Genomic DNA, 18,426 nt, shown 5'->3' on the forward strand with positions numbered 1-18,426 from the left:
ATAAACACATGCAATGCATTTTCAATTAAACTCTTTATAATTCTAGAAGAAAACATTTTCTGACAAAACCATAAGAAGAAAATTTCACTAGCCAGACTGTATTCCATAGTTTCAAATTAAGAGAGAACAGAGACATTGTGTGCCACACAGACCTTCCCCATGTGCCAAGCTGTCCGGGAGAACATCACTTATAAATATCCGACTAATATGCTGATGCTCGTCCACCTGCGCTGTAACTGCAAACCCTAGGAATGAAAATAAAAGAAAAAAACAAGTCAAAATTCTCCATACCAGTTAATTTCTACAACTCAATCAGCAGTATTTCCTTACACATTTATTCTCATAAGTACAGTATGTTGAGAAAGTCTAAACTGCAACTATTTTGAAAGCACAAATACCTAGCTGGGGCAGAAAAAAGGAACATGTCAGATCAGAAGGCTTAAGAAATCTGAGTACACAACCATATTCAAAAGTTGAGACAATATACCTATGTTGATAGCAGCATTATTCACAGCACACAAAGGATGGAAACAAGCCAACTGTCCACTGACAGAAGAATGGATGAACAAAATGTGATACATACATACAGTGGAATATTATTCAACCTGAAAAAGGAAGGAAATTCTGACACATGCTATAACATGGATGAACCTTGAGGACACTATTTCAAGTGAAATAAGCCAGTCACAAAAGGACAAATACTGTATAATTCCTATATGAGATACCTAGAGTAGCCAAACTCATAGAAACAGAAATTAGAATGGTGGCTGCCAGGAACTAGGGGGAGGAGAACATGGAGAGTTGGAGTTTAATGGGTACAGAGTTTCAATTTTACAAGATGGTAAAATGTCTGGAGATGGATGGTGGTGACAGTAGCACAACAATGTGAAAGTACTTAATGCCACTGAACCACACACTTAAAAGTGGTTAAGATGATAAACTTTGTTATATGTATCTCGCTACAATTAAAAAAAATTTTTTTAAATTTCTTAAGTTGAGATCAAACAATAACCTCATTGAAATAAATTAAATTCAGTTCAATAAATATTTGTTGAGAAACAACTATGTACGGGTTAGGCATTTTAAGAAGACGAAGAAATGCTTGCATAGACACAGCACTTGCCCTAAAAACCCAGTGCAAAACCTAGACTCCCCTCCTCTAAATGCGTCTCCCTGACTTGGACAGTGCCCTCCTCTCTGATGCCACAGTTGGGAGCACATGTTTCCATGTCTTGGTCCCATAACACTAGGAGTTCTTTGAGGATAGGAAGAGTGTCGTGTTTCCTTATGTCTCTTCTGTGCCTCAGGCAGAGCCTGGCAATATCTTTGCAGGTATCTTCATTCAGTTATTCAAATACAAAAAGGAAGAACAAATGGCAACCAAGGACAGCAGAGTGAAGTCCAGAGAAGCAGACAAAGGCTAAAAGGACTTCAAAGGAAAAACCAAAATAACATTTGGGTCAAAACAGATTATGTTAATTAAGAAACAAACAACAAATCATAGAAAGGAAATTTCAACATATGGTTGTCCCTCAGTATCCATGGGGAGATTAGTTCCAGGACACCTGCCCCCCACTTATGAATACCAAAATTCACAGGTGCTCAAGTCCTTGATATAAAATGGCGTAGTATTTGCATACAACCTATGCACATCCTCCCATGTGCTTTATATCATCTCTAGATTACTTATAATACTTAATACAATGTAAGTGCCATGTAAATAGTTGTTACACTGTATTTCTTAATTTGTATTATTTTTTGTTGTTGTATTATTTTTTATTGTTTTTTTCCTGATTATTTTCAATCCAAGTTTGGTTGAATTCACAGATGTGGAATACATGGCTATGGAAGGCCAATTGTATTATAATTTTAACATATTATAAACTTTAACACATTATCAACTTCAGTCATTTTAAGGAAAATAATTATGCTATATGAATATACTTAAGAATGTTCTTTCTATGGAGATATTTACCAATCATTAGCTAATCACTGAGTTTCTATAATAAAAGACTATAAAAGACAGAAATGAACTTTAAGACATGAGCACAATCTAAAAAGAGCTTACAGCCAAATTTAAATGCAGGCCAACAAAAATGTGAGAATTAGTAAGAGGTGATTTTCAGAAATGCTGACCCTTAATTGTTAAACTCAGGGAAGAAGATAAGCAAAGCTAAAGCAATCAGATAAGGCTTCTTTAATAAAGTTAGACATTTAGTTAGTTCTTGAAGGAAAGGTAGGATTTATATCATAAGACAGGAGAGATGGGGGAGGGGGAGAAGAAGGGAGTGAAGGTTAGCATTGCAGGTGGGTAAACGGAAGCTAAGAACAAAGACACTGGAGATGAAAAGAACCAGCATGAATCATGAGTTAATCCGCTCAGAGCAGCACCTGGCACAGTGACTTCACCGTAAGTGTTCTTACTACCATTATCACTATTTTAAACTTCTACATTTAGTACTTTTAAGCACTTTGGCATTTTCCCCTAATATTGATACATATCTGTTTAGACTGCTAATATAAATAGAAATGAAGGAAGTTCAGAAACTCGTCATATTTTCTGAGAATGTGAACGCAAAATTAGGTCCAAAGATATTGAGGAAAACAAGGCAATGACGAACAACACAATTCTCTGAAGAAGGGTTTCCTCATGCTTACCAAAGTCAGACATACTCCCAGTCTTTGTGAGCTGCACGTCATAAATACTTAGTGGAAAGACTTCTATTTCATCATGGGAAAACAAGGCAATGACGAACAACACAATTCTCTGAAGAAGGGTTTCCTCATGCTTACCAAAGTCAGACACACTCCCAGTCTTTGTGAGCTGCACGTCATAAATACTTAGTGGAAAGACTTCTATTTCATCATAAACCTACAAAAGGTGAAAATATCAGAATCAGAGTATCTGATGTTACAACATATCTTGGAAAATTATTTTGACACTTTTTTAAATAATGAAACAAAAGAAACTTTTTACAAGATACTCTTTATATGGAGACTGTTTTCAAACTAGATGCCAAATATAAAGAGAATTTTCCCCCAAAATTACATTTTTAAAATCAAAAGGCCATGATGTATGGTTCAAATTGCCCTTTCTACAGCAAATGCACACTTGCCTGTTCTTGCATGTATTCATATGCTGCAGGAATACAGTACTCAGTGTTGTCATCTACTAATTTTCTAAGTTGTAGGCCATAACGGCTGGGTTCCAACTGTCTCATCTAAAAAAAAGACGACAGTTATTCAGATTTTAAATGTTCTTTCTAAATTCATCATTGTTCAGTAGGCTCATTAAAAACTGAAGTAAAAATCTCTAAAAGAATACTACATACAATTTCCTGAGTTTAAACCTATATAAGAGTTTAAATTTAAATGTGGGGGGAAAAAAGGAAAAATTAATTATTTTTAAATAAGCTTTTCTCTAAATGATATTGCTTATCACTAAAAACAAGAGATGCATTTTTTAAAAGAGGTTGTGGTAGAATATATCTGATAGTAGAATATATCTTATCATCTCAGCAAATGCTCTCTCTTTATATGTTGGTTGTACCTAACTCCAAGTTGTTTCCTATTACTAAAGGAGAGAATTTGTAAAATGTGAATAAACTGCAGATTCTACAGACTTCAGAATTTGGAATTTCTTAGTCCAAAAACTTTCCAAAAGAAAAATGTATACACACACTTACACACACACAATCTTTTCTCTCTCTCTCATACACATACACACTGTCAACAGTGAGAAATTTGTCTCAGGCCTATGCCCTGAGTCTAACTGACCCACTACTTCTGTCACCCTCCATCACTTGGAAAATTTACCAGTTTAATAACTGATGTCATTGGTTTATAACAACATTGTTGGTTTTCTGGGGAAAAAAACCTTATATATTAGAGCAAAAAGAAATAAGTCATAAGGATATAAGCAGCATGTATAAATGTATAATATCCTAAAGCTTCAAGTCAAAGTGACAAAGGAGGGCTAAACTTAAACATTATCCACATACATTAAGTGTATGTGGTAAAAAACATTATCAAACCCTACATGCCTTTTTCACCATTCCACATATGATTATATTTTCTCTGCAAAATTAAAAATACTCCAGCTCTATTACGCCACCCGGTGGTCTGAAAGTTTCTGATCTGATACTGAATATATTTCATCTCTTTCAGCATGCTCTCTTAAGATTTATCATAAACTTCTTTTTCAGATTGGGAATAAAATCCAGTTTAAATAATGAATAAAACATTATCTCATATCAATCTACATGAAGCAACTGTGAATGATATGAAGTTACTTGTCTAATCTAGAGAAACCTGGAAAAACTATTTAGAATTAAAGTACTTGAAAGTTTATGCCACCTTCTTATAGAGCACCATCTCTAAGTAACCCAAACAGCAACAGACTTCATGATTGTTCTAGATAAAAAAGTACATATAAAATTTCAACAGAATAGTTAGGGTTCTTCTTTAAGGCATAAGATCATGATGTAACTCATTCTTCTAAACGACTGTGAAGTAGAATGCAAATTAATGTATATGCTAATATACATGTTAATTAATAAATATGCTAATATGTTCCTTAGCATAAAAAGCGAGGTCTTAAACACTACACAAATTTAGAAGATGTAGGAGTGCAACATTAATGATTATTTCTATTCAGTAGTATATTTCTGTAGCAAAATCCATTACCTTGCATGCCAAATTCAAAATATCTTCTACTCTGTGTTCTGGCTTGATCATTATAGTAACTCCTTTATTATCCCGAAAGTGAATATAAGTCTGGTTTTCCCACGTGTTGTCTCGGGGAACACCATCTACTGTTGTACCATATATATTCACAAGTTCATCAACCTGTTTTTAGAAGCCAAAATAAAATGCAGACAAATTTGATAAATAAAGGAAAAAATATCCCCTTAACTCAAAGTATTTTCAGACAGCTCTTTCACATTCCTCACATCACTGGCTTCTCACAACTCTCTGGGGCAAACAAGCTCAGAGTTCCCTCACTTGGTTTACACAGATGAAAATGAAGCCCTGTGAGGCTGAGTGGAACTCAGCTGACTCCCCAACCTGTGTTCTACCCACCATGGCATTTTGCCACTTTGACCCAGTTAGAATACTGCAACCCATGTAAGGGCTGCTTACTACCCAATCACTCCTCTAGAGCTGTGGTGTGCATCTAAGCTACAACCTCTTCCCAACTTCCAGATGAATTCCAGACACTCATCCATGGCCAGTGACACATGCCTGCCTCCTAACCCTGAACTGCACTTAACGTAATCCAAGCGTGATTCTCCTGTCTCTTATTTCTACTTGTTTTTTAAAATTAACCACTAGCCCTGGGGAAATCTTATCTCTCTTTCAGTGTCACATGTAGATACTCTGTTGGAAAATTATCTCAAAACATACCACTTTTAGAAAACCTTTCCCAAAGAAGTTTAGTTTCCTAAACTTCACACAGCAATTTGACAACTTCATGCAAATATGTATTTCTATAATTTATAACAAATAGTTAACATTTCTTAAGCAACTCAAAAATGTATTTCTTTGGCTAGGTTCTCACATTAGCAGTGATAAAGAAAAGATTTGGGGCAGTTGAAATCAAAAGTCATAGTCTCTACCACCTGCGAAGAGTAGTCTAGAACAAGACAATTTACCTTGTTAATAAGCCTTGGCTCCTATTATGTAAAACGGGACATTACTAATATAATTACTTAAGTTTATTAATTAGCAATACAAGTTTTTGTGAGCAAAGAAGGTCATATATGTGAAAACATCTTACACACCAGACTATCACATTATTTACTATTCGTCATACCTTAAAGTTATCATTGATGAGTGATTTTACTCTGAATTCTATGCATTTTTTAAAAACAAAGCAAAAGATCCTCCTGTATAGGAATTAAAAACTAGGATATAGTAGAGAATTAAAAAAAAAAAAAAACAAGGCTAGGCAAAGCAAAGGAAGAATCAATCTTTCCATGTCATCTTTTTGAAAATGTGGTGCTCGACTTTGAAGTGACATTTCTGGATCTGTCATGGATCTGTCACTTTCAGCACATTTTCCTGGAAGAATGATCACAGCCAGAATGAATATCCCCCCACATGTCATCGTGAAAGAAAAAAGGGAACAGAGGAGCAGATGCCTGGAGCCAAGGATGCCGGGAACCAGCCTGGACACTCTGTCCTGAAGGTTCCTATCTCACATGATCACATTTTTTTTCTGATTCATTCTCCCAGGTAGTTCTTTTCCTCTGGGCAGTGATTTCACCTAGGTGCGTTAGCAAAAAAACAGATGCTGCCACAGTTTGGCCCCACCTCTCAAACTATGCTTGTTGAGAATTAACTAAGCTCCCAGCAGAGGTCACTGTGGAGTAAGAAACCACACAAAGAGGAAGACCAAGAGGAAGTTAAATAGTCCCAATTACTGCTGCAGAGCAATTTAGTTCTGCACTTTTGGAGAACAGGAAAAACGTAAGTGGGACGGACAGGTAGGGAAGGGACATGAGAAATTAAAATTCACGACTATGTCCTGGCTGCCCTCTTGTGCCCATCATAGGAAGATTGCAGTCCACAGGGCCAAATGACATGCTGTCAGTTTACTCACTACTCACAGACACCCTCTCAGGTAGGCACCATCATCACTCTCCACGTAACAGGAGAGAAAAATAAGGCTCAGAAAATTCTAGAGCCTTGCCCAACTTCACACAACTAGAGACTGTGGTACTGTGGGAATCTGAACCCTGGAAGTCTGGCTTGAGCCTGTGCTCACCATCACTACACTCTACAGAAACATCAGCCTAGGGCAGGCTAGTTAGCTCAGCTGGTTAGAGCACAGCCTTATAACACCAAGGTCATGGGTTCAGATCCCAGTATCACAAAAAAAAGAAAGAAAGGTCAATCTGGTGGTTAACTCCCCACAAAATGGGTGCAACCTAAATTCTTTTCCATTATTCTACTATCTACACCATGTTCTGGTTGAACAAAATGGCTCACCTGACATTCCCTAAAAAAGATTGTCACTCTCCTGCCTCCAGACCCATGTTCATTTCAATCTCCTTTGCCTGCTTACCCTTCCTTAAAGCTTCAGTGCTGGAACCACATGCAGTTGTCCCTCTCTCAGGATCTACAGGGGACTGGTTCCAGCACCTCCCACGGATACCAGAATCTACCAAAATCCACAGATGCTCAAATCCCTGATATAAAATAGTGTAGTATTTGCATGGAAGCTGTGCACATCCTCCTATATACTCTATATATCTCTAGATTACTTATACCTGATACAACGTAAATGCTATGTAAATAGTTGTTATACTGCAATGTTTTTTTAATTTGTAATTTTTTTTTATTGTGGGTTTCCCCACCCCCCAAATATTTTCAATCCGTAACGTTAGTTGAATCTGTGGATGTGAAACCTGAGGATACGAACAGTACACTGTATATCCTGCAACCTTCTTTCAATGTTACCCTTTCTCTTATGAAGTCTCTCCTGTCCTGCAACCTCTACCCACATTCCATTCAGTTAGATGAGTCTACTCTCTTATGTCCCTGGTATAGCATTTAGCAAAGCCCAGCTCACATGATGGTCATTTTTACGTCTCCCTGGCTCACCCCACCATGATAAGATGAATGACAGCAAAGGCTCTGAGTTCTCATTCTCTCTCCTTCAGCCCTTAACACAGTGCATCCCAAACCCAGAACACACCGAACACGTCTCCCTGGCTCACCCCACCATGATAAGATGAATGACAGCAAAGGCTCTGAGTTTCTCATTCTCTCTCCTTCAGCCCTTAACACAGTGCATCCCAAACCCAGAACACACCGAACACATGGTGCTAAGTTAGATACAGCTTAAAATTCACAGTCATACACAGGAATGAAAGGTAAAAGCTGTCCATTTTCAATAACTTATTCAGATCTATTTATACAGTTTCAAGTTTTTAGTGCTCCCTAAAATTTCAAGAAGAGAAATTAACAGATTATTGGAGGAAAACAAGACCTGGACAAGAGCAAAGTGTGCAGGTAAATAGAGGGATGGAAGGAAAGACAAAAGAAGTATTCCTGTTACATTCAATTAAACAAGGCCTTGTTCTACAACTGCTCCTAGTCTACACTGTTGACCTAAGATCTAGTGAGTGATAGAAGATGCCTATCAAAGCCGAGGCCAGCAGGGATTCAGACATTCTCAAGAGACCCCACAATGAAAATTTAGAATTTTTTTCTATGGGTAAGACATATGTACACACGTCTATGCACACCCTACAAATGTATACAATCCAAGAAAGGTAGAACCTAGTTATGAGGCCAGCAGGGATTCAGACATTCTCAAGAGACCCCACAATGAAAATTTAGAATTTTTTTCTATGTGTAAGACATACGTACACACGTCTATGCACACCCTACAAATGTATACAATCCAAGAAAGGTAGAACCTAGTTATTCAAAGGAAGCATCATGTAGAACTAATTACTTAGAACTAGAAAAAGAAAAGGCAATTTAGTGCTTATAGATCTCCTAGGTTGTTGTAAGTTTTGCCCTTTTGGAGAGAAAACTGAATTGATTCCCTCAAGAAGGGCCAAATCGATCCAAGCTGAAAATACACATTTTAGTTTCAGTAAGCCATACAAGATATTCTCCTATATACTTTTCACAAAAGAAACAAAGAATCTTGAAAATCAGCACAAAAAAAACCAGAACCATCTGGAAAACTCTTTTCCCAGCTTACCCTTTTCAAAGATGCTATATTAATTTTTTTTAACCACTCACCCAAAACTCCATGTTTGGCTACTTCTGTCAAGATTGTTGCACACCCCCCATCTCATACACCACTCCTCCCTCCTACCACCAAACAAAAATTGTTTCCAACTAGGCTGTTGTGGGTTTCCAGTTCCTAGAGAATGCAGTGGAGGTAATAAAAATATAATAATAATGAAAGACAATCTGGGTCAAACCCCTGCCTTGTCAGGGCTGGTTATCTAATGTCTCCGTACTTCAGTTTTTTCACTTTTAAAAGGGGTTAAAAACACCAGCCTCACAGGGAGGTTAGGAGAATGCTGTAAGGAACAGCATTTGAAAGACACAAACTGTAAAGAGTCTCTGAAATTCAGCCTGGATTGTGGCATTATACTGTACTAGGCGTAATTACCACCGTAATTCAGTGATGGCCACTATAAAGACCTGCGTGAGGACAATTCCCTTTTTTCAAAACCCTGGGGAACTGTGGTTGCTGTTAATGCTCAGATCACTGTAAAGTCCAGCCCTGCCTGGCCATTCACAAAATGGGAACATCACTGAACTACAGCCACAGCCACTACAGACTAACTGGTTAATGTCTGCAAACTCCTTTAGCTCTCCTGGTAGGGCAACTTCTACAGAAGCACTTATTATTATTTTTACATTCATGGTCCTGAAACCACATGTCAAATTACTCATGCTCAGTATGCCACAAGGAGAGAAAATTGAAACTCCGTGTGTTCTCACAGCAGATGCTTTTGGATCAAATGGTTTGTAATTACTACTTGGATCACTGATGGGGAGTGAACAGCAAAATCACAATCTGGCTGTCACAAGTGGGCCACACCACGCAGTTGCTGATGAAAGGAAAGTCTATTAGCAAGGGAGACGAAGAAAAAACAAAAGGAGTTGCTGCTCTTGGTCTTCTTAACAACAGTAAAATGTCATAGAGGAGAAAGTGTCTAGCTAGCTGTACATATACATATGTACAAGGGTACTTATATATATATGTACTAGGGTACTTCAAAAAATTCATGGAAATATTTGCATTATCCTTTAATTCCTGTTTTTCACGAAATTTTTAAAGTATGCTTGTGTATATGTATACATATATTTTTTTAAACAGACTACCATGCTATGATCAAGAATAAGCTTTTTCATTCATATTTTCCATTTAAGAAACCAATACATTAGAGGGGTTTTTTTTGGTTTTTTTTTTTTTTCTTCCAGTTAGAGCTAATGACTAATGTGACAATATTTCATTCACTCACTGCCACAGAAATTTGGGACACCCCAAGCCAATTTTCCAGGAGACAGGGCCAAGGCCCAGGGGCTGCCACAATTTCTGCAAAGATGCTTCTGGGGTAGCTGCCATCCTGGCCTCAGTGAGGGATTTGTTGTCACAATCTCCATAACAAACACCTCCCTTTAAACGTTGTAGGAGACTACATTATTACTAAGAAGTAGCTATGAAAAGCTTTCATTTTTGGCTAGCCAAAGTGTCCTTTAAAAAAATGCTCAAATGAGACTGGCTTTATTCCAACCTTAACAGATTTCAAATTAGGGTGACTCACTGTTGCACTGTTACATGATGCACCAATTAGAGTGGAATATTTAAAATGTGCACAGCCCTCCCTCACAACCGCCTTTCTGTGTTATACGAATGGACACGATGTACTTACTGTATAAAAATAGAAGGTTTGTGCAGGATATAAATATTCTCCAAGAATAATTAGCAAAGAAAAACTAGTGAAATGGAATATTAATTATTCAACCAGCTGCAGGCAGAATTTTAAGTCCCAAAGTTATAAAAAACCAAATTAAACCCTTAGTTCTATCTGCAATTCAAACCTAGTTACCTGAGTACCACAGCAAAGAGACGACAGATGTACCATTAAAATAGTCCTATTAATGAAAGGAATTTCTTCAGTATCCCTATATCGGAACTAAGACTTAGTTAAAATAAATAGGGATAACTGTTTAGATACATATGCTTAACAAAACAGATGCAATAATACTTTCCCCTCATGACTGATAGCAATTGATAGGACTTGTCAATTAAATCACAAGAAGATAATTTGGTAATCTGTCCCCAATTTAAACAAAAATGGCTATTTTACCAAAATTTATTTTCAAAATCCAATATAAGTTCTGTTCATAGAAAGTGCTTTGATGACATAATTTCTTAACTTTCAAAGTAAGAATTTTAAATTGTTATATAATGCTGGTAGAGATAGGACCCTAAAATTAGGGACTTTTGTTGCAGATCAAACAGTACTTCTCAACCCTTAAAGGACTATATCTATTATAATTAATTAATCAACAAACTTATTAGACAACTACTATATCCTTGGCAGTGTGCTACAGATTAAGAATACACACATAATCATAGGATATATATAAATTATACAGGCCAAGGGTCCTGATTACGATCTTTCCTAGGAAACTTGGCATTATAAAAACATCAACAAAAATTAAATAAAGTCCCTGGAGGACAGTGCAATTTGATCTGGACTTTGACACAGGCTATGCATGTGTATAAAAATAAATGGGCAAGGAAGGGTAATTATTTGTTCGGAAAAGTCTGCTAAATAAAGTCCCTGGAGGACAGTGCAATTTGATCTGGACTTTGACACAGCCTATGCATGTGTATAAAAATAAATGGGCAAGGAAGGGTAATTATTTGTTCGGAAAAGTCTGCCATTTTGGTGTTACGATTTTCAAAAACAAAGAGCTGGATTTGGTTTTCTTGTCCCCCGTGATTGGTCAAATCTAGCAAATGGAGAGCAAAAACAGGAGCAACTACAGTGACATGGTCTCCTGGTACATGCCATTCATCACATAATCTGCCCTTTGCAGCCCTCGATCCCTGGAGATGGGAGGTGAAGAGGAACAGGATTTTGAGCAGAGAATTTTCTAACCTATCCTAAGCTCATCCTGTAGGAAGCAAGACATCTCAGAAAGAGCAGCCACTTGGGAGCAGTTTCAACAATGACAATAGCACACTAAGCACTTGGAGCCAACCTCACGGGGAGGCAGACTAAATGGCTGTCTATGTAATATGTTTTAGGACCACCAGAAAGCTCATCACTCACTTCCTCGGGACCTGTCACAGTGTCTAACACTCCACCATTCCTCAGTTTTTTCAAACTAAACTCCCAATTCACTGAATGATCCCCACTAACTTATTAAAGAATACTGCTTGCTTCTGCAAAGGCATATCAAGTTTGTCCAAGCCTCTTATAATGAGTTTTTCAACATCAACAAACAGCTTAGAGATCTGTTAGAAATAAAACTGAAGATAAAATGATTTGGTGAAGAAGTCAGAGAAATATATCAATAAGTTAAAACACAGTTTCAAAGGGAAGATGTGGATGTAAAAAGACACAATGAAGAGGCAAAAGCGCATCCAAATAATCTTCACCCTTTCCAGGGTTTCATTCAGAAACAGTTCTGAAGATTTGCTCAGTCAGAAGCAATTCTGGAGATTAGAAGGAGATGCTCCTCAGCTCCACTTGAGGGCACATGGAGATACAAAGGTTGGTGATACAAAGCACAGAATGTGCTATCTGTATGAAGATCCCTGACAACCCTGAGAGGAAAATATGATTTGAGATTCCCTAAACTCTCAAATGTGGGTAAGTACTGCTGAGGAATGTGGACGTTATCAATGAAAGAGGCTATTAGGATTTTAGTCAGTCACTAATTTTCAGATGGAGTTATCATGAGTTTAGATACCTCCAAAAATACTTGACATTCAGAGAATATCTCCTAGTTACCTACTAAGGACAATTTTAATTCTAAATTTGCTTTCAACAAATTCATGTGAAGATTCTGAATCAGCATTCCCCACTTAGCACTTGTGTTATTAATATAAAAAAAGACAACTGCCATCTACAGCAAAGTTTACCTCACTGGAGTTATTGAAGCTTTGAGGTAGCTGAGTTCCAGGAAATCCATGGGTGCCACTCGAATCAAATATCTGACAGACAGGGGGAGGAAAAGATTAATGAAACAGCTCTGCAATGTTCATGCTGCAGCTACTCTTTTTCAGTATTTAAAAATTCAAATTCTATAATATAAGATCTTCATATCACAATTTGTACTATCTACTATTCTAATACATTTAAAGATTTAACTTTGAAGAAAAAGCCACTTTTTTTCTTCCCATGTAGTTACATATTTTACTTTTCTATGATGTTATATGTTATTTAAGTCATACTGTATCTTCTTGAGGGTACTTTTAACCAAGAAGTATACATTTCTCAAGATGTGCAACAGACCTCAAAGTTGAGTTGGCAAAGCCACCAAAATCAAGCTTATAACTATTTTTCTAATGTGCATAGAATAAATCTTGGAAGAAAATATAGCAAAATGTTAAAGGTGGTTGTGTTTGGGTAGTGGGACTAGGAATCATTTCCTTTACTTTTCTAAATTTTACCTTCTAAATTTTGTAATAGGATAATTAACATTAAAGACCATTTAAATATTTAGGGATACCTACTAATTCAAGTGCATTCAGTTATAGAGACATCAACACTATAATTAGTTTCATATCTTTTTAAAACAAAAAAACATGTTCAACCAAATACTTTTGTTTATTAAGAAATATTATGTTCGGGCCGGCCCGGTGGCACACTGGATAGTGCGCCGCTTGGGAAGCACGGCGGCACTCCCGCCCGAGGGTTCGGATCCCACATACAGACCGGTTCCCGCTCACTGGCTGAGCGAGGTGCGGGAGCAACGCCGAGGGTTGCGATCCCGTTGCCGGTCCCCGGTCCGGTACGGGGGCAACACTGAGGGTTGCGATCCGTTGCCGGACACGGAAAAAGACAAAAAGACAAAAAAAAAAAAAGAAATACTATGTTCAGAACATTTACCACATATGCTGGGATAAAGGCCACATTAGGCTCATATCTAATCAGCTAAATGTCTACATCTAAGAAAAATAAGCAAGTTATTTATCAAGTTATCATTTGATTATATAGAATTGACTGTCTTGATTAAAATCAGAATTGCCTTCAAGGACATTAGTTAAATATCACAGAAGTTCAGTTCAGAAAGCACAGGCCCAGCACTAGCCAACGGTTTATAGTTAACTACAATCTATAATGAAGAAATATATTTTCATTTATAACCAACAAATAATTATCTTTATAATTAAATTAAATTACAAGTAGAACCACAATTTAAAATGTGGTATTATTTCTGTATATGAGTACACAAAAACAGTGGGCACATAAAAGGTTTCATGTGTGTTTGCTGTCTTTCAGTCCACTAACCCACTCCCCACCACCTCCACCTTTACTGTTTCAAGGTTTAAAACAGGTCAAAGTTGATACTAGACCTTTTATTCACCTAATTCACAAAAGTGCTACATACAAACAGCCATATACAAATTAGAAAATAAAGTTCCAATAAAATGTGACCCTTTCCTCAGATGATACAACTGAAAATATACTCAGAATAATAGCAATCTGTTGAAAATAAAAACAAGAACTTCTTCAGTGTTCGTTGTAACTGTAAATGATCAGATCATCATATAACTCATCTTTTCAACAGTCTTTGAAAAAAATAATAATCCTAAACATATCAGCAAGATTAAATTATCCTACACCATATTATAGGCATTATGAAATACTTCAGATACACATATGCAAAATGCCCTAAAAACCATTCACTGTATTTGGACCACATTTTAGCAATAAGTGCTCAGGTGATTTTTATTTGATAAAATGTTAAAAAGAGCCACCACCACTCAAGGGAAAATAAGCAGCACCAATTGTCCAGTATTTCAGGGCTTTGGACTCAGGCAGGTACAAGTCCCAGCCCTTCCACTTGGGAACTGGTCAACAGGAGTAAGTGACTTAACCTCTCCAAGTGTAAGTCTCCCCATCAGTAAAATGTGATGACAAAACACACACTTCATGTTGTGAGAACTGAGTATTGCAAAGTACCTAGCACTACTAACAGAATTTAGCTGTGGCTGCTCTGATGATAAATTTTCCACATTTATTTTAATATAAAATCTATGGTAAAATAAATATTAGTACTAAAGGCAATGAAAAGTGTGGATTATTTTCTTACGATTCTTGTTTTGTGTGTTCCTAAGCACATTCAAGGTGTGACTACCTCTTTGGGTGTGCCAAAATAGATTGGGAAACTTGTCTATTTTCATTTGGGGGAAAAAGTCCATGCTATAAAACTGGATTCCTATGAACCAACTCTTATTTCATTCTTTTTTTGTGTGCTACCCGGTATGGGGATCCAAATCCTTTACCTTGGTGCTGTCAGCACCATGTTTTTTATTTCATTCTTAGCAGAGTATGAACATTTATGATTTACAGCAGGCTGAAAATCTGGGGTTTCAAGAATTTTAATCTGCTGTTCTTCCCACACAGAGGAACTCACCTGAGTTATAGAAGGTCTTTTCTCCTTCCCTTTTCTTGCCAATGTGTCCAGTCCTTTTAATGAAGAAAATATGCTCTTCTTGTTTCTCCCTCGCTGCGTCAAAGAGAGTGTTCTTTTCCGGAGAGCAGAGTCATCTCTAGAACACACCTAATGTAAAACACAGTTTTAAAAATCTCAAAACTTATTATTTAAGTGACAGAATTAACAGTTGCTCTAACAGAAGTAAGCTCTGCTGGCTACAAATACATTCTGACTAGCGCCAATAGCTACTGTATGTTTGACATACCAGAAATGTATTTACCATCTAGATATCTCCTCTCTGGATAACACAAGCCAAGTTACAACATTCAGATGTCTCCATTACGGGCAACAGTGTTGGCAAAACATCCCACGGCCCCCCAGAGTAAGCCAGCACAATGCACAGAAGCTACCAAAACAAGAGCAATTTCAGAAAACCCAATGGAGCTCTCTTCAGTACAGATCAAAACACTTTTAATCAATCCTTTAATTCTTCACACTACTGTTGCTACTCCTCAGGGATCCCACCTTTCTGGTGGTACAAGGTAGAACAGACAGAAAGGCAGCCACAGGTATGAATGTGTAATAACTGTCCACTAGCAGTTGGAGTCCCGAAATAAGCAGTTGAGAAAACTGGGGATGCTTTAGAACAGTATATCTCCTCCCCTCCATCCCCAGGTCCCTGGCCTCTGGGTGACCCTCATCCCCAGCAGAGCTGATGACAATGGCTGGAGAAAGGTAAGCATCACAGTGCTCCCTGAATGCTGTTGAAACAGCCTTCCTCGGAAACTTACCAGAGCATGGAAAGAAGAAACAGACAAGATGCCCAACCTGCCGAGGGCCAGCTTGGAAGGGCGGCTGGCAGCAGCAAGGAGACTTTTGGGGTTTGGTAACTCCCCACCTTGTAAGCTGGCCAGATAACAGCGCATCTTGAATAGATCCATGTGAAATTTCTCCAGATTCTGCTCCCATTGCTGGATCTTAAAACAAGAACAGATGTAATTTATATAAAAATTACAAGTTCTCATGGGTCAAATTGAAAATGTGATCCCTTTCACAAGCATCAAGAAAAAATGAGTTTCACCTGGTTTGCATGGTTTAAATTAGCCTTTCCTGCTAACCCCATCTCCATCTCTCCCGCCAAGATGCCTCAGGTCATACAGCACTGTGCTTCATCAGGACAGCCAAAAAAAAAAAAAAAAAAAAGGAAGCTGGTGGTCCCAACATAGTGGCATGCCAAAATTGCAAGATCTTTGGAGAACTCCAACACTGAACCATCCCAACATCAAACAGGATGCAAAGCGTTAGTGAGCTTGCTCACTTTGTTTCATTTCTCTCCACATTTACAGCCTCTGATCTTAAACTGTGATGGAGTTTGGATGTGTTGTCCCCTCCAAAACTCATGTGGAAATTTGATCTCCAATGTGGCCATCTTGGAAACTGATTGAGTCATGGGGGCAGATCCCTCATGAATGGATTAATGCTCTCCCTGGGGGAGGAGGGGGTAATAACTTCGTATAGCATACATTATACGAAGTTATACGATTCTTTTCACACCTCCTCTCTCTCTCTCTTGCTTCCTCTCTCGCCATGTGATCTGCTTGTACCCACCAGCTGCCTGCTGCTTTTCCGCCATGAGTAGAAGCAGCCTAAGGCCCATGCCAGATGCAGCTGTCCCAGAATCATAAGCCAAATAAACCTCTTTCCTTTATAAATTACCTCGTCTCAGGTATTTCTGTGTAACAACACAAAATGGACTAAAACAAACTGGATTTACTGAATTGCACACAAACAGGCTGGATAAATGACTTTACATTTCTGTTCATTCTCAGTAAATGACTCAACAATATGAAGCAAATGGACTTCAGGAATAAGGATGAATAGAGCTTTTACTCCTATTTTAAGTGTCATGGAGAATAACCACCATCTGTACATCTGAATAAAATTAAAGTATATACCGCTATTTACACAACTGATATTCCTTTGAACTTCTTCAAAACTTAAGTCATGAGTTCATAAAGAAATATAGTCACACTCTGGAGTCCACTCTCCTTTCCTCCAAGGATCTCACAATGTGTGACACACAACTAAAATATTCTTCATTAAAAGATAAATCAATAGGTGAAGAAAAGCCCTCATGACTTGCCAATATAGGGATTCAGCAGAAAAACAGAAAGCTGTGCTTTGAAAGGACTTGAGAGCAATCTCAAAATGCAAGAGAAGGTCTGTAGTGAAGGCTTGTGATCAAGAGTTATGTCATTTCATTTGCAACAGTTGCACCTCTAGTTTTGCCATGTTCTTTAGCACCCAAATAGATCCTAACCTTTCACACTAAACTTTCCAGGTTAATCCTTAATTCTGGATAAATGATATTTTGAAAGATCTCCAACACTGAACACTATGTCGCCATCAGTCTCTCTCTATAGAAAAGTATTACAAATTCTGGGTATTCCCCAGACCCTCTCAAAGTTCTCCCTATCTATTTCTCAGCAAGGTCATTGTATAACTTACTGCATGAAAGAAAAATAATGGCTACAAGGTCTAAACAAAGAATTTGTTGACTCATCATCATTTGTCAGCAAAACAACGAAGTCAAAGAATGCACTGAAACAATCTCAATGCTCGCAATGAATTTAACCTCACTGAAGATCCTGTACATCCTATGACTGGTGTCAGCTTTGAGTGAATAGAAGAATGACCTGTCGGCTTTTAAAAATGTAGATGCCCAGGTCTTAGTCCTGAAGCTTCTATCCAGTAGGTCTGAGGCCTAGGAAAGTTTACATTTCAAAAGCTCCTCCTGCAATTCTGGTGCAGCACAGCCTTACTGAGGACCATGGTCCTAGACTAACAAGTCAAAGTGAAACTGCAAGTCTCTTCTTGGTCTTGCCATATTAGAGAATTCTAGATTCCAGAAGTTATGGATGAGTACAAATTTGACACCAACCAGAAACCATAAGACACAGTGAAAACTATAGTCCCAGTTCTATCTCACACATATCTTCCTCTCTAGATGATTTCTGAAAATCCACAATTGTAGATGCATTCCTATCTCCTCTAATAAGATGTAGATAGTTCTCAATTGGATAATGTGTAAAATCTTATCACACTCACACCTCAGTGTGAAATAGTTGATGAGATATTTTCTAGTGGTTCTGTTTAGTGTAGAAACGTTTGAGGAAAGAAAATGAATCAGTCACTGGATAGCAAAAGGTGAAGATACCCATGCCATTATGGTGCATTAAGAAGACAAAAACATAAAATAAAATC

At 37.6% G+C, this 18,426-nt stretch overlaps 1 protein-coding gene across 1 annotated transcript in view; it reads right to left on the reverse strand.

Moving 5' to 3' along the window:
- TIAM2 (T-cell lymphoma invasion and metastasis 2) overlaps positions 1-18,426 on the reverse strand; it is a 119,976-nt gene that overhangs the window by 70,235 nt on the left and 31,315 nt on the right. The window contains exons 6-12 of the mRNA XM_008575226.1: positions 15,954-16,139; positions 15,142-15,288; positions 12,641-12,712; positions 4,687-4,848; positions 3,117-3,221; positions 2,794-2,872; positions 153-245 (exon numbers count right to left, since the gene is read on the reverse strand). Of these exons, the coding sequence (XP_008573448.1) occupies positions 153-245; positions 2,794-2,872; positions 3,117-3,221; positions 4,687-4,848; positions 12,641-12,712; positions 15,142-15,288; positions 15,954-16,139 (844 nt within the window). The remainder of the gene's footprint in view (positions 1-152; positions 246-2,793; positions 2,873-3,116; positions 3,222-4,686; positions 4,849-12,640; positions 12,713-15,141; positions 15,289-15,953; positions 16,140-18,426) is intronic.

Source organism: Galeopterus variegatus, unplaced genomic scaffold (assembly GCF_000696425.1).
Source record: "Galeopterus variegatus unplaced genomic scaffold, G_variegatus-3.0.2 Scaffold1158, whole genome shotgun sequence".
In the NCBI taxonomy this organism is placed as follows: domain Eukaryota; kingdom Metazoa; phylum Chordata; class Mammalia; order Dermoptera; family Cynocephalidae; genus Galeopterus; species Galeopterus variegatus.